Below are 26,368 nucleotides of genomic sequence, written 5' to 3'. Positions count from 1 at the left end.
CCATATGCTTCTCTTCAGAGGCTTGAACGGAGACAGTGTGTGCAAACGCTGAACCCACTTCGCCATTTTCATATTGCACACCCACCAATGGGAAGCTCGAATGAGACTGTGCATTGTGGGAAATGTGGTCCGGATAGCACACAAATCGTGTCCTGTATGGACCCTGCAAGTGGACTCGTCCTCAATCCTGTTTACCGCTGCTGGCCCACATTGCCGACATGATAGTTACCATGTCAGGTGGCCCCCATAACTTTACGGGGTGGTGCACACTCCACGGCAGGACAGCCGCGTATTACATTCTGCTCCAAAGGTTGTCCACCTGGTGAGTAGCACTCGATCAGCAGCTTTATTTATGATAGGCAGGGACGAGGATCCGCTTGTAGAGGCCGCTCCATAATGGAATTGCCTGACGCGTTTTGAAGCTCCATATGCTTCTCTCCAGAGGCTTGAACGGAGACAGTGTGTGCAAACGCTGAACCCACTTCGCCATTTTCATATTGCACACCCACAAATGGGAAGCTCGAATGAGACTGTGCATTGTGGGAAATGTGGTCCGGAGAGCACACAAGTCTTGTCCTGTATGGACCTTGCAAGTGGACTCTTCCTCAATCCTGTTTGCCGCTGCTGGCTTACATTGCCGACATGATAGTTACCATGTCGGGTGGCCCCCATAACATTACAGGGTGGTGCACACTGGTGGGTGTGCAATATGAAAATGGTGAAGTGGGTTCAGCGTTTGCACACACCGTGTCCGTTCAAGCCTCTGAAGAGATGCATATGGAACGCGTTCGGCAATTCCATTACGGAGCGGCTTCTACAAGCGGATCCTGGTCCCTGCCTATCATAAATAAAGTTGCTGATTGAGTGCTACTCACCTGGTGGACAACCTTTGGAGCGGAATATATGAATATATATATATATATACATACATATACCCAATAACTTAAATTGAAAGCAAACCAATTTAATTTCAAATACAAAAGTAAACAAAATATGCAATTACAATTCACTAAAAATATGTTGCATATTAAAAACATTAATAATTATAAATATTGTAATTTTAAGTACACACAAACATAATAATATAAATTAAAACGATATAAAATAAAATATAAAACTTTACATATAATACATATACTATTCCCACTCCAATTTATACAACAGTATGCAAAGTGTTGGACTCAGGAGGAGTAACATTTGCTATGCCTTCTCCAGCTGTGCAACAGTAGGAAAACTTTTGAATTGGCAGGCGTAAAATGTACTATTCCGACTCCACTCAGTGCAACAGTAGGGAAATTGTTTGATTGCAGAGAGGTAAAATTTACTATTTCTATTCCAGTCAGTGCAACAATAGGGAAAGTGTTGGATTACAGAGGGGTAAAATGTACTATTTCCACCATGATAAATGCAACAGTAGGGAAATTGTTGCATTGAGGAAGGGTAAAATTTACAGTTTCCAATCCAGTCAGTACAACAGTAGTGAAAGTGCTGGATTGCCGAGGGGTAAAATTTACTATTCCCACTCCAGTCAGTGCAACAGTAGGGAAAGTGTTGGATTGCAAACGAGTAAAATGTACTGCTCTCACTGCACTCCCTGCAACATTAGAAACTAATTCACTTCAATACAATAAAATAATTCCAGAAACATACGAAATAATAAAAAATATAAATGCTTAAATATTTTTAAAAATCCATATATATTAGGGTTCTCCAGCAACCAGACAGTAGATACACAAGAATTCCTTAGGCAGCCTGTTTCCATTCCTTTCAAGTATGCCCCATAGTGTTATATGTAAAATCCAGCGGACCTGTCACATAGGATTGGACATTAAAGCACTATTTGACACTGTAATGACAAAAAGAATTCTCATAGCCCCCACTGTACATCATCTGGAAGGTTCAGAGGCGTCATCTCTGCCCATTTAGGTCAGGCTATTGTTTGCGCCTAGGAAGCTTTTCACACCTTTTTTACACCTACTCAAATGCTACTAAGTGGCAGGGACAGGTTTAAGAGCCAATTCAAAATGTACGCCCAGGAACTTCAGACAGGGAAAGGAAAACTTTCTAAAAGTTACATTTCCTTAATTGTTATCTCTTTTTAAACTATCAAGAGCCTGTATAGGAAGTATTTTAATTTACAGTACCTTTTATTCTGATTATTGTCATGCAAGACCTATGTGCTTTTTTCTTGTATGGTACTAAAACCGAAATAAAGACTTTTGATGATGTTACTTATTAAGAATCCAATTTCACCATTGAATTGGATTTCTGTGAACTATTAAAAATAGGTGTTTATTTATTTTACTAGTTAGTCTCATCTCCTATATACAGTGTTAACATTTTTAATATGTACTCTGGTTTTCTAAATGGGACAGATAGTCCTGCCTCAGTGAAAAATAGTGTTTAGGTACTAGTCACTGTAAGGACATATTAACATTCAATTTCTACATGTCCTACTTTTGAATACCATGCACCCTACCTTGTGGGTGAACAGGCCGACATTAGGATGACATATTAGCATGTAAAAAGTATGTTTGGCCTGTCAAAAGGATTTATTTTGGCAGTTAAAATTGCAGTTTTTACACTGCTACAGCCAGGCTACACTAGTAGGCCTGAAGCAATGTTTGCAATGCCACTGTATTGAATTGAACAAAATGTGCTGTAGTCCAATGGTATTTCTAAAGACAGTGGTCCCTAGACAATCAGAATACTGTTCATAAATATAGACTCAATCAGTGCTATATTCTTTGTCCGGCCGGACAGATTTTTAATATACAATGATTGTATGACATAAAATAGGAGAAGAATCCAAGTGGGACACAGCCTGCTTCTTACTAACATTAACAGACAAACAACATTTAGGGAAGGGTTCAGGCAAGGAAGGCGTGTCTGCATAAACGTTGGAAGGTATTACAGACTGATTATCGTGGGGACACCATTACACATTTGGCATTACAGTATAGTATATGTATATGGTGTACATTATGTCGACGGCGTTTTGATCCCTTGGGTTAATGGCGGGATCATCATCAGGACACTTTTAGTTATCATGCCTGTGTACATTTAGAAATGGCCAGTAGAGGCCAGGTGTGGGGGGCGCTTGTCGTGCTCCTGCAGAATGAAGGGAGTGCGCCAGATTGAATAATACGCCAGTTGATGAGGAAAGTACCAAGGGGCTTAAGGCAGTAATCTGCGTGCGGTAGGCGAATGCCGTGGGATAGCAAATTAGGTCAAGATGGGTGCCTGAATCACTATGCAGAGGAAATAATAATCCTGCTAAGGTATCAATCAGTAATCCAATAGGTTCAGCGGTCGCAGTCCTGGGCATGGAGAATTCCAATTGAGTCTCGGTTCCAGTCCGTGATGTGTGATTCCAGCAGAGAACAGCCCAGGTCGATGCTCGTGATTGTCCCACCACGAGCATCGACTCGTAGCCAATGGGTTACTTACCCTTGGGGTCACTAACCCCATATATGACCACTTACTGAGGGAAGTGGGCATAACGCTGTCTCAGAGTTCCTAATTCTGCCATCACCAAGATGGCAGAATCTTCCTAAAGGGGGCCACACCAGGCAGCTCACCTCAAGGGTGTGACTGGCTTAAGAAAGCAACACGCCTACCTACATATCTAATTTCCCGCCTGTTCTGGTGCCAAATGGGCCCAGGGAAGGTGGTTGGCATTTCCCCTGTCTGGGGAAGCCGTGGTCACATATCAAAGGTAAAAGAGGCCTTTGAAACCTCCTGCCTTTTTATGCTGATTACTTTGCCATCCTGCTTGGAGGAGGTGACAACACCTCAGTCCAGAGCAGGCATTGCTTATGCCCTCAGGGAGCATAGGCTCTCACCTGCAGAGGGTCAGAAAACTGTCTGTGGTGGCGGGCTGGTTGACACCAGTCAGCCAGCACACTAGAGGATGATAGGTTTTCAGGGGGCACCTCTAAGATGCCCTCTGGGTGCATGCATTAATAAATCTACCTCTGGAATCAGTGTGGGATTATTAATATAAGGTGTTCGATACCAAACACCATAGATTTCAGTGAAGCCATCATCTATCTGAGGAACTTGTTTTTCCCAGTGTCCGGCACACATACTTAAAATGGCTTCCCTGTTCACTTGTAATATCTAAGAATTGACTTAGACATCGCAGAGGCATATCTGCTCAGATATGTCCACACCTGTATATTGTCTGTAGGCATGGCACACATGTCGTGTTTTTACTTGTATCTGCACCAAGACACGCAGCCTGCAATGGCAGTTTGCATGTTGGTGCTGAGGGGTCCCTTGGGGTGGCACAATACATGGTGCAGCGCTTGGGGGACCCTCTTTAGCCTCCCTGCCCTAGGTACCTGGAGTACCACTTACTAGAGACTTAAAGGGGGTGCTAAAGCTATTGCCTATTGGGGGAACAAATGTACAGTTTAGGGAAAGAGGCCTGGCACTAGGGACCTGGATAACAGGAACTCAGTGCACGTCTGTCAAAATTGGATCAGATACCAGACAAAAAGTGGGGCGACCATGTCAAATAGGGGTACTTTCCTACAGTGACTCTCCTGAAAATCGTTTGCTTGCAATTCTTCAAGAAGAACTTCAAACAAACTTTTTGTGGATTAACGCAAGCATGCCACAGAAATTATCTACTGGACCTAGATAGGATCGATTTGGGTACTTAGCCAAAGTTAAGCACAAGACAATTACGTTGTATTCAAGTTATCAGGAGTCTCTGGTGGCTTATTTCCTCAAATGACATCATGAGGCCATCTCAGGCCATCCTTCACTTGCCAAGTATGACACTACCATCAATTGGACACAAAGAACCCTAAAGTTGTATTCAGCATTTTGTCTTGATAGCTGCCTACCAGAAACCAATGTGATGTTTGCAGAACACTGTTTATACTTCTCTGTTTTATAACTACTCTAAATAAAGCAGGTAAGTGGACTAGCTACTGAGTAGAGCAAATATGAAGAATTGTTACAAGAGAAAGAAGCTGGGGAATTGCAACCCATTTACTTTTATGACTGTTCACTAGATCAACAACCCAATGCAGTGATGCCATATGGCATGCTCTAAGAACCGATCAGTCCCCTAAAATATCTACTATGTATGTATATTGTTTTGCATTGTATAACTCAGATAGCGCTTCATACACTTGCTGCAGCAACAATGTGCTATGATTCATATCTGTTTCCAGATGAAAACATCAATTCCAATATGTGGAAAGGATTCAAACTTATTTCGCAGTCTGAAGCAGGAAGTCCCTATTTCTTTGTAATTAAAAGAAAAGAAGATCTTCAGCCCCATGCTAATTATAGGGAGATGAATAAAAATCACAGTAGCCTTCCATTACCCCAGATTCATACTGTTCTGCAGCACTTACGCAAAACCGTTTTGAGAAGTGGCATGAAAAACATTTTGGAAAAGCTAAAGGGCCTGATTATGTGTTTGGCAGTCCTGGAGTGAGACGCCACACCAGGGCCCAGCACCAGGACCCCCAAACTCGACTGCCGGCCGCCCACCAGATTACGAGTAATCTCGTAGTCTGGCTGGCGATCCGTTGGTGTTCCCACTGCAGTGTCTTATAAAAAGGCACCATAATGGGAATGCCAAAGCCCGTTCCTGCAAGGCATGGACTATATAGTTCATGCCATGCAAGAAAGGGGGTGACTGCACACAAGGGGGCACCACATGTGCCCTCCTGCTATCACAAACCCTTTGTTTCCTCACTGCCACAGTTTACACGGCGGCCTCATTGCCATTAAAACTGTGGCGGTGAGGAAATTCCTAATATGCTCTGCGGTGCCGCAGCGACACTGCCAGCATATTATAGCCTCTCACCGCTGTGCTACAGCCTCAGGATCTATGATCCTCAGCGGTTCGGCGGGCCTGTGGGGGTCCCACTGCCATATCCGCAAGACAACAGGCGGACCCCCAGTCTGGCAGTCCAAGGACCACCACCACATGTTAGGCGGTCCACTTAGTAATCAGGCTCTAAGACATTTGAGTCCCTTTATCTTGACATTGAGCAAATGACTGAAACTCTTGCTCCTTTCTCCCTTGTACTTTGTGCCTTTTTAGAAAAAAAAAAAATTATAAATCTTTTTATTGAACAATCTCGACATACATGCAAATATGCACAAAATCAATACTTGGGCCACAGTGAAATCAAGGTAAATAGAAATATAGCAGCATAAATGATTGAAAATCACGGGGATGGGGGATCAATATCATCTACATCACGGGGAGGGGTACATATATTGCCCCGGTATGCATTCCAGGGAGCCCACATCCTGGACCATTTGCGGGGGCAGCCACAGGCCATGTAAACTGTTTTTTCTCTTAACATACTCCAGTTAAGATCCCGCTCCCAATCAGTGATCGAGGGAGGTTTCAGGGCTCCCCAGAGTTGTGCAATATTTCTCTTGGCGATCGTGCAACCAAGTGTGACCCATTTCTCAGCATAAGCGTTTAGGTCGGTAGGTTCCCAGATATTAAGGAGACACCTGGGCGCTTCTGGCTTGATTTCTACCCCCAACACTTCACTCATGATTGTATGTATATTGTGCCAATATTCATGGATCTGCTCACAATGCCATAGTATATGTATGAATGTACCCAGTTGTGTGCATTCTCTCCTACAAGAGCCATCTGTCACTCCACCCATGTGTACCATCTGGGGCCCGGTTATGTAAATTCTATGGAGAATCTTCAGTTGCACCAGCCTTAGTTGCACCGGGATAGCAACCGTTCTGGGAGAGGAGACGGCTTCCTGACAGGTTTCGTCATCTAACTCTATGCTGTCCTCGGTCCATTTGTCTCGTAGTTTTGATAGGGGTTTTTCCATATTATTAATGAGTTTTCGATATGTCAGCAAAATGGCCCTGTCAGGTAGGTGGCCATCCAGCAGCCTATCCTCCAGTGGAGAGGCATCTGGCGGAGTAGCGCCTCCGGGAAATGCTGCTTGCAGCGAGTGTCTAATTTGTAAGTATCGATAGTGCTCAGAATCCGCAAGAGAAAACTGAGTTTGGAGAGTGTGAAAGGACTTCACCCCCTCCACGCACCACAGGTCCTTGGCTTGGGAGATGCCTATTAGGTCCCATTTGTCAAGCCCCTTTGAGTTTCCCATATATCCAAGTTTCTGTGAGTCCCATAGAGGCGTTGCAAGAGTTAACTTGTTATGCCAGCCGAGTGACTTATTTGCAGAATGCCAGATTTTGACTGTGTGGTCCGTAGGGCCGGTGAGTGGGAATTTACTAGGCGTTGAGTATAGCGCCCGGGAGAAAGTACCATTAAATGGAAGCCAACGATCCATAAGAAACCCCGGGTTATCAGGGCGCCCGTATGTGCAATGATTTATGGCTGTAAGATGCGCGGCCCAATAATATTTCCTAATATCCGGTAGACCAATTTCGCCATCATACCAACTGAGTGTCAGCTTTTTTAGAGCAATATGTGGTCGTCCTCCCCAAAGAAGGTCTCGTAGGAGCCCCTCGAGATCTTAATAAGAGTCTGGGACAGGGTTTGTTGAATTCTGCAGAGCGTACAAGAAACGGGGCAGCGACATCATTTTAAATAGCGCAGCTTTGCCCAGAAGCGAGAGCGACTTCCAGTTTAGTATATCACTTTTCAGCCCCTGCATTGGGGGGAGCAGATTACGGGCATATCGTACTGAGGAATCAAGAAAGACAAATATTCCTAGATATTTGAAGCCTTCTGAGACTACAGGTATTGGGCAGGTGTGGGGTAGAGGAGGGGAGTTCCCCCAGAGGACGTAGAGAAGCGATTTTTGCCAATTGACGCGAAACCCAGAGTACCTGCCAAAAATATCCAGTATGTCAAAGACTACGACCAATGATCTCTTCGGGTATGTGAGATACAGGAGAATATCGTCCGCATATAAAGATATACGGTCCTCCCAGTTCGCTGACCACCGTATGCCATGGATCATTACATCCTTGCGTATCCACGCCGCCAGAGTCTCAAGGGTCAAAGCGAACAGTAAAGGAGAAAGTGGGCATCCCTGACGGGTTCCCCGGCTGAGGGTAAAGGGTTCTGACTTCCTGTTGTTCACAACTATCTAAGCCATCGGTGCGCTATATAGCAGTTGCACCCACCGGGTGTAATTGGGTCCAAACCCAAATTTATTGAGTACTGCAAAGAGATACGGCCACTCCAGCGTATCAAAGGCCATCGTGGTATCCAGGGAGACTATAATGGCATCCTCGCGTATCGTCGGTACTCTACCCAAGACTCCATGCAGTCTGCGCAGATTAAGAGCAATGTTTCTTTTAGGCATGAATCCTGATTGATCTGGGTGGACTAGATCGCCTATCACCTTAATCAGCCTCGTAGCAAGTACTTTAGCTAGGATTTTGGGTTCCGCGTTTAGCAACGATATAGGGCGATAGGAAGAGCATTCCGTCTTTGGTTTCCCTTCTTTGTGGATTGTTACAATGGTAGCAATTCTCTGATCATACGGCAATGACCCCTGCTTAAGGCTATCTTCAAACATGGATTTTAGGTAGGGGGCCAATTTATCCGGACGGAGTTTGTAGAGTTCGATAGGAATGCCGTTTGGGCCTAGGGCCTTTCCCGGATGTAATGCTCTTATAGCTGCCGCTATTTCATCCGCAGAGAGGGCACTATCAATAAATGTTTGGTCTGATTCAGACAGTGTAGGAAGAGAAATATCTTTGATAAGATCCGAAAAATCAGTCTCAGGGTAAGGTGCCAGTGAGCTATACACCGTTTGGAAGTGAGCTGCAAAGTGGTTAGCTATGTCTTGAGGGTCAGTTACAGGGGACCCGTCAACACCAGTAAGTTCTGGCACGAGCTTGCTGGCTTTCTCTTTCTTGTCCAGCCAGGCGAGCAATTTGCCAGCCTTGTCACCCCAGTCATATATGCGGCCCAGCCTTTCCTGTCCCATTTGTTTGGCTCGATCAGTGACCAATGCTCGGTACTCCTCCTGCCGCAGCCGGAGGAAGTGAAGGGCTTCCGGTGTGGTGTCTGAGCTGACATCCTGCTCTAGTCGATAGATCTCCTGTTCTATGTCGGAGATGTCCTTCATCCTACCCTTCTTGGAGCCCTCAATCAGAGAAAGGGCCTGCCCTCGGATTACCATTTTGAACGCTTCCCATAATGTTTGGGGGGACTTAACTGCGTGTTCGTTCTCAAGAAAGGAATTGTCCATGGCTTTAGTGAGGTCTTTTCTAATTTTGGGATTCTTGAGGTACCAAGGATTTATTGGGGCAATTCGTCCCACCTGCGTGTGGTCTAGTACTATGTGGACCCACAGAGGGGAATGATCGGAAATACCTCCGGCCAGGTGACGGATTTCATGAATGTCTGTGATTTGTGGAGCCAGAACTATTATGTAGTCAAGGCGTGATAGGCTATTATGTGCCCCTGAATGAAAGGTGTGTTGGATCTTGTCTGGGTTGCATGCTCTAACTTTGTGCCTTTTACAGTATTACTAGCCCCATGCCTATAGGTGTGCCCCATTTAATCCTCTGCATTATCTTGTTCCTTAGTGCCCTGCACCCCATAAAGCTTAATTTGAGCCAGTGTTTGATGGTGCTAACACCAGCATTACAATTTCAATGCCAGCTCATAAGACAGTTCACCACATGGTGGAGCTGTTTGTCTAAGATTGAAGTGAGCATAATCATCGGTGTATTTAACAATAAATATACATGGAAAATGAATAATATCAGCGTGTTCAGGCCAAATTGTTGCACATGTAGGAGAGTGATAATTGATAGTGGCATTGATGCTCGCACGACGAAGTGCTGGCAGCGATAGTAGGCGGTGCAAACTGCAATGGCATCTTGTGAAATCCAATAGCCCAGTCCTTCCATAGGAACAAAGTGGTGGCTAATCCACCGGGTACTTGTCCCTGGGGCCCATTTCTGCCCACCTCTCTCTGTCCTCCCTTCCTAGGCCTGTCACCCCTTTCTTCTCTGTTCCTTTCCTCATATCGCTGTTTCTTTGTCACTTTCATCTCTTTCCCTCTGGCAAACTCCTCACGAGTGAGCGTGCCTAACTGCTGGTTGCATTTCTGCCTTTTAGATCCGTCCACCTTGTTTTTTTGCCTAATTAATTGTTATTTTTACGCTGATTTTTTTTATTCTTGCCAGTAATTTACGCGTTCACAAGACCAACTGATATGAACAGATGCCCACAGAAGTTGGCGGAGTGGCAGTCAGTTGTTTTCTCACACCACCTCCCTCACACATATACACACACCCACAGCACCACCACACCACTGAACACACGCATCGACAACAGCAGTGCACACACAGAACCCGCAGCATAGACAGGAGCAGACAAATCATCTCAAACTGACAAGTAACATAAACTCCATACGCAGCAAAAGCAATCCTACACCCAACAGGCAGTGGCAGATGGTGGGGGTAGGGTCGACGGGGGAAGATGGGTGGGTGGGTCAGGAAATAAATAAAACAGAAAGCGTACCTGCTGGTCGCTATTGCCAGCCGTCACTTCTCCTCAGCAGGAACAGGAAGCACCCAGGCTTCCAGACTCCCCTAGCCAATCAAGACCTTGCAATAGCAGTGGTGTGATTGGTCTGAGAGCCGTGATTCTGCACTCAGAAAGGGAGTGAAAGCCTGGGCATGTTCTCCACCCAGGATGTATTACAGCCTGGGTGGAGAAGATGCAAAGTATGCGGAACTGTTTGGCGAGTCCGAGACGGCCGGCTAAACAGTCATGCTCACTTTAGGTACAGCAGTCTCTCCTCCTCCCTGTGACATGGGGAGCCCAGCCTCACCCGCCTTAAGCTGGTGAAACTGCAATACTAAAAATAAAATGATAATAATGTTCCATTACTATCATTTTATTTTTTCCTTTGTACTGCTTTAAAGCAGTAGGGCGACTCTCCTCCATCTTAACAGACGAGCCGCCACTGCCGACAGGTATAATGTGGCTATGTGTAGGGGACATGTGAAGAGGTGAGGACTCCATTTTAGGAGATGAAGCTCTCTTCCTGCTCAGTGTACCTGAAGTGGGATGGGGCCAAGCGGGCGGGAACTACATGAGCCGCAGTGGGACCATATAAATTGCAGTTGCAGAGATGGGCCTGTGGCATTGCAACAGTGGAACCGGGAGTGGCTTAGCCCAGTTGGCAAGCATCGCAGAAACCCACCATTCATGCGGGGGCTGCAGTTTGCCCATGTGGCTTTGTAGCCGTGGCACAGGTAGGAGGAGCAAGGCCCAGACATGGACGGGCAGCAAGAAGGGGTTGGTGGGCTGCAGAATGTAATGCATTATGTAGGCAGGCACAGGCCAAGACGAAAATAATTTGCCCAAATAATCTAACACTGGAGATGGGAGAAGTGAGTGGCATTGCCTAAAAGTACCCAACGAAACTCAAACCAAGCTCCCCTACGTAGTCAAGGACAGGATAATTACTATTAATAACTCCAGTGCTAGATGATTTGCTGGTTCTATCAGCTTCTGTATTCTGAGGAATCATGGAATGAATATAAATAGGTTTTTTAAACAAGTTTTATTTATTGATGTTACAAAATCAACACAGCACATATCATAAACATCAACAAACCAACTTGGTGTATAGTTGCCAAATGTACGACATTACATAAAATCAACACGACCTTCCATATCCTTATGTATCGAGCACAGCGATGTTCCCACAAACACAAAGCCAGGATTTAGATAAAAGTAAACATTAAGATCTAGTAATGCTAATTCTGACAGTGGTATACAATGTCCTTCCCATGATACCCAACCGATTCACACATCCATTCGCCCGTAGTATCCAATCGAAACACACATCGAATCTCCACAGTTAACGAGTCACACAGTCCCAATGCTAGTTACATTTACCCCCTCATCACCGGGTCCGCTTGTCCGCTCCTGAGCCCAGGTAATAAATGGTGCCCATATCTCCCGGGGCCTGGAGGTGGGTGGCATTAGTTCCCAGAACGTGGCCAGTTGAACTTGACCATACGTAATCACCTTAATCCATTCCGGGATCCCGGGTTTCCTCTTTGTCCCCCAGTGTATAGCTATTTGCCGTTTGGCGAATAGTACCAATAGCGCATGCAATTTGCGTTTGTTAACATGCGTGTCTCTAACATATCCTAACAGTCCCAATAATGGGGATGGGGACAGCGTCAGACCCAGAATCGGCATGTAATTTACGACAGGCAGCCCGGATTTTGTGATATAAGAATATCTCACCGAAGGACACCTTCTGCCTCTCCTCCGCCGTCAGAGGTTCTCTAAACATCCCCCCAGGTAGAGACTTGCAAAAGTCTGAAGTGACATCCTCTGCGCTACCTTGTTGTTAATCTCATCTCTAATGTTTGGTAACATAGGGTTTTGTACTAGAGGGATGAAAGGCGCATATAGTATCTTGGCTCCCGCCCGCCTTCGTAGTCCATCCCAAGCCCATCTTAGAGTTTCAGAGGTGTCAATGCCATCTGTAGGGCGTTTGTAGGCCTGGTACACTGCCACTCGAAGAGGAACATATCCTTATGTATCGAGCACAGCGATGTTCCCACAAACACAAAGCCAGGATTTAGATAAAAGTAAACATTAAGATCTAGTAATGCTAATTCTGACAGTGGTATACAATGTCCTTCCCATGATACCCAACCGATTCACACATCCATTCGCCCGTAGTATCCAATCGAAACACACATCGAATCTCCACAGTTAACGAGTCACACAGTCCCAATGCTAGTTACATTTACCCCCTCATCACCGGGTCCGCTTGTCCGCTCCTGAGCCCAGGTAATAAATGGTGCCCATATCTCCCGGGGCCTGGAGGTGGGTGGCATTAGTTCCCAGAACGTGGCCAGTTGAACTTGACCATACGTAATCACCTTAATCCATTCCGGGATCCCGGGTTTCCTCTTTGTCCCCCAGTGAATAGCTATTTGCCGTTTGGCGAATAGTACCAATAGCGCATGCAATTTGCGTTTGTTAACATGCGTGTCTCTAACATATCCTAACAGTCCCAATAATGGGGATGGGGACAGCGTCAGACCCAGAATCGGCATGTAATTTACGACAGGCAGCCCGGATTTTGTGATATAAGAATATCTCACCGAAGGACACCTTCTGCCTCTCCTCCGCCGTCAGAGGTTCTCTAAACATCCCCCCAGGTAGAGACTTGCAAAAGTCTGAAGTGACATCCTCTGCGCTACCTTGTTGTTAATCTCATCTCTAATGTTTGGTAACATAGGGTTTTGTACTAGAGGGATGAAAGGCGCATATAGTATCTTGGCTCCCGCCCGCCTTCGTAGTCCATCCCAAGCCCATCTTAGAGTTTCAGAGGTGTCAATGCCATCTGTAGGGCGTTTGTAGGCCTGGTACACTGCCACTCGAAGAGGAACATATCCTTATGTATCGAGCACAGCGATGTTCCCACAAACACAAAGCCAGGATTTAGATAAAAGTAAACATTAAGATCTAGTAATGCTAATTCTGACAGTGGTATACAATGTCCTTCCCATGATACCCAACCGATTCACACATCCATTCGCCCGTAGTATGCAATCGAAACACACATCGAATCTCCACAGTTAACGAGTCACACAGTCCCAATGCTAGTTACATTTACCCCCTCATCACCGGGTCCGCTTGTCCGCTCCTGAGCCCAGGTAATAAATGGTGCCCATATCTCCCGGGGCCTGGAGGTGGGTGGCATTAGTTCCCAGAACGTGGCCAGTTGAACTTGACCATACGTAATCACCTTAATCCATTCCGGGATCCCGGGTTTCCTCTTTGTCCCCCAGTGTATAGCTATTTGCCGTTTGGCGAATAGTACCAATAGCGCATGCAATTTGCGTTTGTTAACATGCGTGTCTCTAACATATCCTAACAGTCCCAATAATGGGGATGGGGACAGCGTCAGACCCAGAATCGGCATGTAATTTACGACAGGCAGCCCGGATTTTGTGATATAAGAATATCTCACAGAAGGACACCTTCTGCCTCTCCTCCGCCGTCAGAGGTTCTCTAAACATCCCCCCAGGTAGAGACTTGCAAAAGTCTGAAGTGACATCCTCTGCGCTACCTTGTTGTTAATCTCATCTCTAATGTTTGGTAACATAGGGTTTTGTACTAGAGGGATGAAAGGCGCATATAGTATCTTGGCTCCCGCCCGCCTTCGTAGTCCATCCCAAGCCCATCTTAGAGTTTCAGAGGTGTCAATGCCATCTGTAGGGCGTTTGTAGGCCTGGTACACTGCCACTCGAAGAGGAACAGGAGCCACCGTGTCTGTCTCCAAAGCCACGTGCGGTTGAAAGGGGGCTGGGTACACCCAATAATGCAGGAATTGTGCCTGTGCACAGAGTGCATATAACTTCATATCAGGTGCTCCCAGACCCCCTGTTTAAGTGGCAGGGACAATAGTTCCCACGACACCCGAGCCTGGGCACCTGCCCATGCCAAAGATATTAACAGTGAGCGCAAAATTCTGAAAAAAGACTGAGTAAGTATGATTGGCAGATTTACAAAAAGATATAGGAATTTAGGCAAAACAATAATTTTTGCTAACGCTATTCTTCCTGCTAGGGACAGCGGGAGTTTAGCCCACAGAGCCTCCTTTTCCTCCAACCAATTAATGGCTTTGCCATAATTTAGGTTCCACACTTCTTGTATATCCCGACTGACCCAGATTCCTAAATACTTCACTTTCTTTTCTTCCCATTGTAACAGGAATTCCGAAACCACCGCTTTTGGTGTTATCGGTGAGGGGAAATACCACCGATTTGGCCCGATTTATAGATATGCCTGAAAGGCCACCAAATTTAATGAATTCTCGTAATACTGTGTCCAGATGTTGCACAGGGTTCAAAATATATAAAGTGACATCATCTGCATAGAGTGATATTAAAAGACTCCAAGCATTGAAACCTATACCCTTGTCTGTGTGGTGTTGTCTAACGTGTGCAGCCAACGGCTCCATCGCAATGGCAAACAATGGGGGGACAGCGGGCACCCCTGTCGCGTGCCCCGCGTTATCGGAAATGGGTCAAATACAAGGCCATTCACTCATACACTAGCCATCGGTTCAGTATAGAACAATCTGATCCATCTAATAAAAAGGGGGCCAAATCCCATCCGTTCCAAAATCCTGACTAGATAGGGCCAGTCAAGCGAATAGAAGGCCTTTGTCACGTCTAAAAACACCGCTGCCGCCTGTTCATCAGGGTGTAAATAATGTTTGACCAAAAATACTGTTCTGAGGTTATGAGAAGTAGATCTGCCGGGTATGAAGCCTGGTTGATCTGGAAGGGCTATGAGTGGGAGCACGGGTTGCAACCTATTTGCTATTAATTTCGGCAATATTTTAACATCCACATTAATAAGTGACAATGAACGATATGAGTCTAAGTCAGTTTCCAATTTTCCAGGTTTTAACAAGGTGATAATAATAGTTTCCCGCATAGTTTGTGGCAGTATGCCAGTTTCATGGGCTTCTTCATACACCGCCAGTAGTTTGGGCGCTAGCTCCTCCACATACGTTTTATAAAAGACGGTCATCACACCGTCCGACCCAGGAGCCTTATCTAATGGCAAGCTTTTGATGGCTTGAGCTACGTCTTCCACCTTGAATGGTAGGTGCATATACTCCCTATGGCGGTCATTAAAGCAGACCAATGCCATGGAGTCTAGAAAACCCTGCATGCCCTCCGGACATTCAGTCTGTGTAGCCATATATAAGTGGGCATAGAAAGCCGAGAATTCCTGAAGTACAGCCAACGGCCCTCTGACGGTACCACCCTCCATGTCAATTATTTTGGGGTTGTAGGCTGTGGACCGTGTGACTCTAAGCATGCCTGCAAGCGTCCGTCCCGGTCTGTCACCCTCTCCATATCTGCGCGCTTCCGTATATTTTCCAAGAAATTTTACCTCCCTCTGCGCCTCCTCATCATACTCTAGCAATTTGGTTTTCAGTTCAGCCATTAAAGCAGGTTCGTCCTCAGAATATATTCGCGACTCTAGGTCTTTAATTTGAGCTTCAATATTACATGATGTGAGTCTAATGGCCTTAAGAACCCCTGCTTGTCTAGAAATACACTGTCCCCTAATTACCACCTTAAACGCCTCCCATAACGAGGCCATAGTATCAACAGACCCCGTATTGAGTGTAAAATAATCAGTCATATCAGTACGCATTTCTTCTTTAAACGCCTCATCTAATAGTGCGTGTGGAGGCAGCCTCCAGGAAAACGCCCGCTGTGTGGTGTTAGGAAGCGAAATTGTCAAGAGGCACGGGGAGTGATCCGATAGTGTTCTCGGAAGGTGCTGCACCCCCACCACCCAGCTGGCCACGTCTCTCGTCGTCAGCCAATAGTCCAGCCGAGAACAGGCTCTGTGATGTTCAGAAAAACAAGTGCCTTTCCTAGTTAACGGGTTGTGTAGGCGCCAAACGTCCACCATGTCTCCCTCCTCAAATAAAGCATTCAGGACCTTACCGGCTGCGGGGTGATGTGACCTCGCCGCGCCCTGTCTATCCAAGTCATCATTTAAAATGGCATTAAAATCCCCTCCCCATATAATTGTGGTACAACCAGTCACTTTAACTTTGGCCCATACATCCTAAAAAACACTAGGGGAGTCTGTGTTAGGTCCATACAGCGCAACCAAGGTTAATAAAATACCACCCAGCGTTCCCAGCAAAATAATAAACCGTCTATCAGGATCTATGTGTACCTCCCTCTCTCTCCAATCAAGGCCTTGCCGAACCAAGAGAGCCACCCCACGGGAGTAGTTGGAATATACCGACGTGTATGTGGATCCCCACCTCTTATTTTTCAATTTCAAAGATGATTGGGCGTGTAAGTGAGTTTCTTGTAACATGCATAAGTCAATATTGTGCCTTGTTAGGTATGGATGTACCAATTGGTATTTCCTACTGTCATTTAGCCCCCTTATGTTCCATGTCAAGCAGTGTGCTCTGGTCTCGTGGCGTATAGTAAGGTCCTGTGCATGGCACCACTGCGGCTCTCACGACATATGATAATCACACTCCTCCCTATGTGCTCCCTCCAACTGCATAACAACACACCAATAAAACAATGAAGAACTTTCCCCACCCTCTCCTCCACACCCACACCGACCCCCCAAACAGGCAGAACATGAACCAAGACAATAGCGGGAAAACTCCCATGGGGATGAATGAATACCGGCCAACTACCCTACCGCAGCAGGGTGGCCAAGAAACTTCAAGGAGACAATCCTGCAACAGAACAAATCAATAAATGTGCGGCTTCCAGATGAAAATACATGCCTCCATCTCACATCCTTCGGTTACGAGCATACACCCCACCTCCACAGCCACAGCAATTCGACCAACTATTGAAGAGAAATGAGACAATAGGTCACCAAGGCAAAATATAACCCTGTACTTCACCAATACTTATCCATATGCAATGAAACCCTCTGGTTACAATCCCAGCCAACTTGTCATCCAAAGTTGTCTATTCAAAGGTATAGAATGATGAATGTTCACAGAACCACAAATATTCTCTCCCACCCAATCTCAAACTATTATTCAAGAATTGTCATATATGTTATGCATAAGAATAACAAAGAGAGATAATCTCCTGCCGCTCAGTCATTATCACTTAGCTGGTGCTCAGTTGGATCATCTGTTCGAGGAATGGTCCTTGTCCGCCTACCACCTACGTGTTTCACAAACTTCAGAATAGACTTGGCATCCGTAAAGAAGTGGGCAGAGCCGTCATGAGACACTTTGCATTTAGCGGGATATAGCAATGAATATGGAATCTGCACCTGCAGCAGGATCCGCTTCGCCGGCAGGAATTCACGCCTGGCCGCCTGTACCGCCGGGGTGAAATCTGGGTAAAAGGTGATCTGGTTCCCCTGATGTGTTACTTTTCCTAATGTACGTGCCTGGCGCAGTACCACATCGCGGTCTTGATAATTCAATATTCTTGCCAGTATGGGCCGTGGAGGAGCTCCAACCGGGGGTCTGGGGCCTAACGCATGATGGGCCAGTTCCACTGCAAAAACCGGTGAAAGGTGCGCAGAAAACAGGTCTCGCAACAAATCCGTCACATACACCTCCATTTTGGTGATCGCCGTCGTCTCCGGAACTCCTGTGATGCGTAGATTATTGCGGCGTGATCTCGCCTCCAAATCCTCATTCTTGGCACGGATCACACCCAAGAGCTTATCCATTTGCGATATTTGATCTTTTGTCTCCACCTGAAACTCGTGAAAGTCGGACTATTTATTTTCAAACATGTCTAATCTGTGTTCATGGACTCCGACCTGGGTCTTCACAGATTCCATTTGGGCCATTAAGGTGTCCAATTTAGCGTCAATGGTGCGAAGGCTGGAGCGCATTTCAAGCATAAGCGTACAAATGTCCTCTCCCTGATCACCCACCGGTCCCTCCGAAGACCCTCCAGTGGCCGATTCTGAGTCCGATTCTGTCTGCCTAGTTGAACAACGTTGTTCAAAACTGATTTTAGGTTGTTTGGCATCTAGTTTGCCCATGCTTAGTCTGCAGTGAGTGCGTCTCAGCAGCGACCGAGGGGACCGGTGGTGTCTACCTCACTGATTGCGCCTCGCCCTCCACACACAGCTCACGGCCTCTGGCCACGCGACCTCAAGTGGCCTGTATATGACGGTCTCCTATTTATCACCAGCACCCACCTGGCCTCGTTGCTCGTGCTTAAGCGGGGGATAGGGAAGCAGCCCCCACAACACAGTACTGGAGAAAGCAATTAAAGCAGTGATTCAAGGCAGGCAGCGGACAGGTCTAGTAGAAATCACCTCCACAGCGCGCCACAACACACGGCTTGGCAACCACTCCTCTATGGACTCTGCTAGTATATCAGCAGGTCCATCGCACCATGTGCTCAGTCAGGATATCCGGGGACAAATCTGCCATCCACCGCAGACCAAATCATCACAGCGCATCAAAGACCCAAGATCTGCTACGTGTCTCGACTCACCAGCTGGTCTCCTGAAGGCAATGCGCAGGTAGGGCAGACAAAGCAGCGCCTTCTAACGATAACGTGCTCACCGTCCAAATGGCTTCAAATGCTCACAGATCTTGTTGTGCACTCCATAGTCCGCCCAGTGTCTAACACCCGCCACAGTAGCACGTCTGTACAAGCAGGATTGACAGCCAACACCCCTGCAGTGGCCCGGCTGGGATCTCAGTCTCCGCTTACAAAATGGCGGCGTCCGGCAGAGAGAATCTCGTCCCTCACTCCAAGGTCTGGCCGACGGCTTTATTTTCCCCTTACGAGGTTGCTGCAATGTCGAGAGGTCCGATCTCGCTCCTCCGTCGATCCGCCCTTCAGCGCTCCAGGGACTGCACGCAGTTCAGCACAGGCCCACCTCAAAGCCTCAGACTCAAGTGGACGAGGCTGCCACGTCCCGCTTCCGCCGCCTCCTCCCACACAACCACTCACAACGCTCCGGGGCACATAACTTGGCGATTAGGCAGCACCATCGGCAGAGAATCACACCATCCGTTGCCGCAGGTTTTCCCGCTTCCGAGGAAGCTATGAATGCAAAAGTTAGTCTCCTTTAGCTGTTCGGATCGAAGAAGGATTATGTCTTGGCCGGCAGAGCTCGCTCACAGAGCGGCCATTCCGCAGCACGGCAAGCCACGCCCCCGAATATAAATAGTTTTAACAGGGGTTTTAACAGGGCAAAATATAAACATGTCTTCCATCCCATACTTGCAACATTTAAAGAAAAGTTTTACATTTGTATACGTTTGTTTATTCCAGATGAAGGGAATCGGAATGGATTGAGGAGAGATGTGATCATCCAGTCACTTAAAATATGTTTCCTACCAGAAAGTGCTGGGACTGTCCCATGTGAAGTATTCCGATCCAGCAGAGAAGTGCTGCGACTATTTCAGATAAATGCATGCCAGTCTTGTGGAAAAGTGCCAGTGGAGTCCTATTAAAAGCATGCCAGCCCTGTGGAGAAGTGCTGGTACTGTCAATAACTTGTATGGAAGCAAAGCTGGAAGATGCTGACAGTACCTTTGTTAAATATAGCAACACAGCTAAGATGTGCTGGTATTGTCTTGCTGTAGATTGCTAGCCCTACTGAGAAGTGCTGGTACTGTTCATTGCTGGTGAGAAGTGCTGGTACGATCCACTGGGATCGCACCCTTGGTTGAGACGTGCTGGTGAGGTTTGAGCAGGAAGGTGAGATTAGGGTGTCCATACGGGTAAATGATTGCGGAGGGTGGCTGGCTGTACAATATGGTTGAAGGAATGAGTTCATGCAATGGCAACCAGATAATCAGAACAAGATATTGCTTACATTTGGAAAGGACTGAACTTACATGATCTGCAAGCAGTGGGCTGCTGTCACTACCCAACAGGGTGCGATGAGCGTGCCCCCGCAGAACTGCTTTCCTAGGTAGAGGGCTGCCATGTAGGGGTGGGAGCCGGGCAGTGCCACCAGACCTCCCACAATGCGTGATGTCATGCTTGGGCTCTTCCTGTTACGCTTTCCACAGTTCGGAAGTGACGTATCGCTTTTCACGAGTGGCTCAGGAGTCCCAGCAACAGTATCGCTCGTGCCAGGAGTGGTCTCTCTCGTCTCAGGAACAGATCCTTTCGATCCAGGAGGGGTCTCTTTGGTCACAGGTGTAGCTTCCTCTGGAGTGAAAGAGAAATCAGTCTGTTGTGCTTGGAAGCAAGAAAGAGGGGTCCTTTGACTCACACCCATCAATGTCAACATTCCCCTTTCCACTGAGACAACTGACCAATCTCTCTTCTAAATGAACAACAGGATCAATGTCCTTCCTGCTCACTCAAAGCTCTCCATTCCATTTCTCTGATGCCTACTCTGCACGTTTAGATGCTCACTTGTCTCCACCTGCCATGAAGCGAACTGCTCTTCTTTGGACCTCACATGATAGCAATAATTTCTTGGCAATCCTTCAAAGATGGAACCCACACTTCACTTCTCACGTGATGGGGTCTACCCTTCTAACCGCCAGATGCAATGAGCCCTAACCTCCTGCCGCACCATGGCACACACAGCTCTTTTCCCTCCATAGAAGGCACTCATCTTACCTTCTGTCACATTGCATTTTGGGATGCTGCAGTGCTCCCAGCTGATGCGATGGTCTTTAACCACATAGCACCATGGATGGACGTCATTTCCTGGATTCCTATGGAGGAAGAAGTGCCAGGGCGGTCAGTGATAGATGACAGAACGGGTCTAGGCCTTACTAATGCGGACCTCTTTCCCAAAATATGACAGCAGGTCAGACAGATAAGATGGCTTCTCATGTTCCTGCTATCACAGCTTTTACCCTCCTCACTTCATTTAGGAAGCTTCTACTAGAGTGCCAGGAGTAGATTTCGTGGTCAATGCCCTTTAAGGTTGGGGCAACTCTCGCTGTCTACAACCTATGAGGCTCTTTCTTTCCGGTGACATGAAGCACCCTCTGTGTTCTGATGCACGTACATAGATGTATGAGGGGCATTATAGTCCTTGAAAACCTCTTCTTGATATGTGTGTCCTCTTCCTTTGGATATCCCACCCTTTCTACCTCAGGTCGTTCCCCTTTATTCCTCTCCAAATCTCCTTTACAGTATCTCACCAGGAGTAAAGATGGTGCTGCCTACTCTATATGGATCATCTGAACTGTGATAGTGACGTCAATGCTTCCCTTCTGTGGATGACCTCACCTGCAGTACGGGTGAGCTCCACCACCCACACCCGCTGGTTCCCTGTGAGAGATGTCACTGGCAGTAGAGGTGAGCTCCACCACCCACACCCGCTGGTTCCCTGTGAGATATGTCACTGGCAGTAGAGGTGAGCTCCCACACCCGCTGGTTCCCTGTGAGAGATGTCACTGGCAGTAGAGGTGAGCTCCACCACCCACACCCGCTGGTTCCCTGTGAGAGATCTCACCGGCAGTAGAGGTGAGCTCCACCACCCACACCCGCTGGCTCTCTGTGAAATATCTCACCCGTGGTAGGGGAGGGTGATGTCCACCACCCACACCCACTGGTTCCCCATAAAAGATATCACCTGCAGTAGGGGTGAGCTCCACCACCCACACCCACTGGTTCCCTGTGAAAGATCTCACCAAACTCGCTGGTTCCCTGTGAAAGATCTCACCTGCAGTAGGGGTGTCCTCCCAGTCCGGAGTTGAGTGCCGCATCCATACTGTGGATGGAGAGCTCATGGAACATGATGTCTGAGTTCCATGGCAGACACACCAGGCCCGAGGCGGTGGTCTGTGCCGTACCCCTGTAGGATGCGCCGTTCCCTGAGTAACAAATCTCCCCGGGATCTGCGGAGTAAAATTCTGTTCAGTTATCATCATCATCAAAATTATCTTTATTTCGGCAATTTGCCTTAAAAAGTACCAAAATAAATATGTACAAAGACAGAGCATACACAACATGTAAATATATCATAACATTTCATTAAATGGTAATCAGACCCCTTCTCTTGGTCCACATTGCTAGTAAGAATTGGGAGACTGCAAAAACTATACATTCAGAGGTGTCTGTCTTGAGAATTCTAAAAGCATGGCTACACTGCCGAAAACCCATATTTTTGCAGATAGGCACTATCCAATATTTCCTTGCTTTGATGTATACAGGGCACAAAAACAATACATGGAGCTCATCCTCTTTGTCACAACTGCAACCAGGGCAAGCCTCTGTAGAGTTGTGTGCCCAATTGCTAGTGAAAGCTCTCAAGGGTAAAGTGCCATATCTCCATTGAAGGTATAATTTTCTAGATGCAATAGGGTAAATAATATCCAAAAAGTTCTCAAATTGATAAGAGTCCTTAGCACTTAAAAATAATTTAGTTAAAGCTCCAATCTTAGGAGCAGACTGTGCTCTAGTAAGTTGTTCAGCCACATAAATCTTGGTAAGTAGCTTCCGTGAGATCGCCTTACAGCTTTTTTCAGGATCATACCACATATCGTGTAAACCAAGTTTAATAAACTGGGATTTTAGGAACATAAGCCAAGGGATTTTTTGTGAACCATTACTAGCCAAGATTTCCTTCAGCTCTGCTCTGTAGTGCAATAGTTCCGGCGTAGTCCACAGCCTATGCCAGTATCTGAGGGGTCTCAGGGCTAGTTCATCGTCGATGGACCACAGGCCCAAATCCATCCTTAAAGGTTGCAACGGGGTGCTTTGTGGGAGTGACAGTAACTGTCTAATAAACTTATTTTCTATTTTAAGAAGTTCAGACCCTGTTAGATACCCCCAAAGCTCCGCTCCGTATAAAATTGCAGCTCTGGCCTGGCTCTTGTAGATCTCAAGCGGAGGTTTAATGGGTTTATAGGTAGACGTATTTGAGAGCCTGAGGATACCCCCTGCATACTGGGTTAATTTCAGCTGCGCTTTCGCTAATTGTGGGGCCCATGAAAGACTTTCACTGAGAGTTACTCCCAGGTACTCGAAGGTTTTTACCCTTTCCAGATTGGATGAATCTAATTTTGGATTCGGCCGTGTGGAATGCGAGGGATTAAAAACCATGTACTTTGTTTTGTTAACATTAATTTCCAGGCCACGACCTCTACAGAAGTCCTCGAAGCTATCGGGCACACGCTGAATTCCCATTGGTGACTTAGAAAGTAGCAGGGTGTCATCCGCGAACATAATCGCTGGCACCCTGCTACCTGCCAGAATTGGGGCATCATTGTTAGGGGCACTATTGAGATGGGAAATCACGCCATTGACATATAGGCAGAACAGGGTAGGCGCTAAAACGCACCCCTGCCTAACCCCTCTGTCAATGGGGAACTTGGATGTCAGAGCCCCATTTTTCCCATATCGGACCCGTGCAAAGTTCCCCTCGTGCAGCTTCATCAATATTGCCAGGATTGGAAGTGGCACACCCAAACTGAGCAACACAGTCCATAGTTTTCCCCGGGGCACTAAATCAAAAGCGGAGCGGAGGTCCACAAATACCATGTAGAGGCTGCCACCCTCAATCTTTGCCGTTTTCCAGAATAGTAATAGCTGGCGAAAGATTTGGTCCATGGTAGAAGTGTTCCTCCTAAACCCCGCTTGGTATTGACTCAGTATATCGTTCTCCTCCATCCAGTCCTGCAGTCGATCAAGGATGAGCCGCGCAAAGAGTTTTTGCGGGACATCTATAAGGCTGATGGGCCTATAATTTGCCGGTAGCAAAGGGGAACCCTTCTTGAAGATGGGAACAATTTCTGCCCCCAACCAAGTGGAGGGCACGTTCATTCCTCTCAAAATTGCGTTGAATAAAATACATAGATAAGGTCCCCAGATCCCCGTTTGATGTTTAAAGAGATCACCCGGCAATTTATCTAGCCCCGGAGCTTTTCTGGATGCAATTTTGGAGATGGCATTAATAACTTCCTCCACCGTAAACTCTATGGTATCATGAGAATCATTCAATGATACTAGAACCGGATGTGTGTCCGTATTAGCTTCAGCAGCGTATAAAGCTTTAAAGTGTTCTTCCCAGACATTTGCCTCTAAGTTGGGTTCGGTTGCGGGTTTAGGATCACCGCTTCCTGTATTAATTATAGCCCAAAATTTGCGGGCATCATTCTGTTCTAGGGCACAGGATAGATCGGTCCATTTTGCATAGTCCCAATCCTGTTTGGCCTGTTTCAACATAGCTTTATAGTGTGTTCTCTTGGCAGAGATAAGGGTCTTATCATTGCAAAGTTTTAGTGCCCGAATCAACTCTTTTTTTGCCAAGCGACATGCATTGTTAAACCAAGAGGAGAGAGGAATCCTTTTCTTTCTCTTGGTTGCCAATGGATTGAGCACAGTAAATAGGGTACCAACTAGACCCATGTGTAGAGCCTGCAATTTAATATTAAAATCAGGAGGAGGTTGGTGGGAGGTTAGGGCATCTACTTCAATGAACCAAGGCAAAATTGAATTATACAGTCTTGCCAGGTCCTCGCAAGATGCCGCCACCTTGTCCCATTTAACCCTGCGCCGGTCATTTGTTAGGACTACCCTATCTGTTAGATTATCCCGGTATCCTGGTCCCTTCACCTGTGGGTCCGGAAAGACCAACTCCAGCCTTAAAAGATTGTGATCGCTGTCATCCCTTGCTATAACCTCAAGGTCGATGACCTTCGACCACAGCTTTGTCCCCACCATAATATAATCTAAACGTGATTCATGGCCCTTTTTATTAAATGTACACCTAGAAGGTATATCCGAGCGGGTACGTCCATTACAGGCCCTAATTGAATAGGTTAATGTAAGGGCCGTGATTTGGATCGCTAAAGGAGACCATGACCTGGAGTGTGGGGATTGGGTTGGCGGAATAGATCAATAATCATCCTCAGACGCAAGTGCACCATAGTCCATTCCCGGAAGAGGTTCAAAGTGGCAGTTCAAATCTCCTGCTACTAATAAAAACATGTCCGTTGGAATAGAGTATAAAAAATTTGATAGCTCATCCACCGTAGCGGATTCGCCAGCTATACCAACAGGTCTCGAATAAACATTCACAGCAGCAAGCTTGAAGCTGTTAGGCCATTTCATGATCACACACTGTATATCATCCGAGTGGGTGCAAAGAGACTCAACAGTGCAACCCAAGTGAGTTGCTACCCATGTGGTAAGGCCCCCGGACGGTCGTCCCTTCCCCCCCATCGTGCAGGTATATGGAAGCCCGCAAATCCCACTCTCCTTTCCTCTTCCCTGGCCCACGTCTCTTGGAATAGACATATGTCCATTCCGTCGATAAAAGTGCCCCAGTCACCACACGATATTTTGCTGTGTAAACCTGCAACATTCCAGGACGCAATCACCAGAGATTTGATATTCGTTGTTGGCCTGGAGTTGCAGTCATTCCCAATTATGGTGCTAGTTTCACACAGTTGCTGCTCTGTAGCCGCTGTAGCTTCAGAAGCAATGCCATCAGATATAGTCTCCCGGAATTCAGAAGGGGGTTCAACTGTGGGGATACAGTGCTCTAAAACAGTATTAGTTATGCCGTCCATGCTCGGCATACACTCGGCCTCACCAATAGCCTTGCCCCTAGTGTTAATATGCATTTGAGTGTCACCCATTACCTGGCCAAGTCAATCCACTTGGTCCAAACAACTAAATCTATTTTGAATTGAAATTTTGGCAGCTGCTAACTGCTGATCATATGGAGCCCTTGCAGTCCTATCTCCTCGTCTGTGTTGTACCAGTAACCACCCATTCTCCAAACTATTCCAGGGAGTCGGGGGGTAAAAATAAGACAGTGAGTGTGTTTGAATCATCGCTCCCTGGTTAGAGTGCCTCCAATTGCAAATATGTTCAACAGTTCTGGGATCTTTGAAATTAACTAGAATGCAGTCACCCCTAATAGTTTTGGGGCTATGGCCCACCCACGATACTC

The 26,368-nt window shown here is 46.7% G+C and overlaps 1 protein-coding gene across 2 annotated transcripts in view; it reads right to left on the bottom strand.

Moving 5' to 3' along the window:
• Positions 1-26,368, bottom strand: part of F12 (coagulation factor XII) — a 129,086-nt gene that overhangs the window by 30,605 nt on the left and 72,113 nt on the right. For both annotated transcript variants that reach the window (XM_085618340.1, XM_085618339.1), the window contains exons 8-10: positions 22,130-22,304; positions 21,073-21,170; positions 20,334-20,652 (exon numbers count right to left, since the gene is read on the bottom strand). In XM_085618340.1, coding sequence (XP_085474466.1) covers positions 20,334-20,652; positions 21,073-21,170; positions 22,130-22,304 — 592 coding nt within the window. The remainder of the gene's footprint in view (positions 1-20,333; positions 20,653-21,072; positions 21,171-22,129; positions 22,305-26,368) is intronic.

Source organism: Triturus cristatus, chromosome 7 (genome assembly GCF_964204655.1).
Source record: "Triturus cristatus chromosome 7, aTriCri1.1, whole genome shotgun sequence".
Taxonomy (NCBI): Eukaryota; Metazoa; Chordata; class Amphibia; order Caudata; family Salamandridae; genus Triturus; species Triturus cristatus.
Note: the sequence above shows the minus strand (reverse complement) of the source record. Positions and strands in the feature narration are given on the sequence as shown.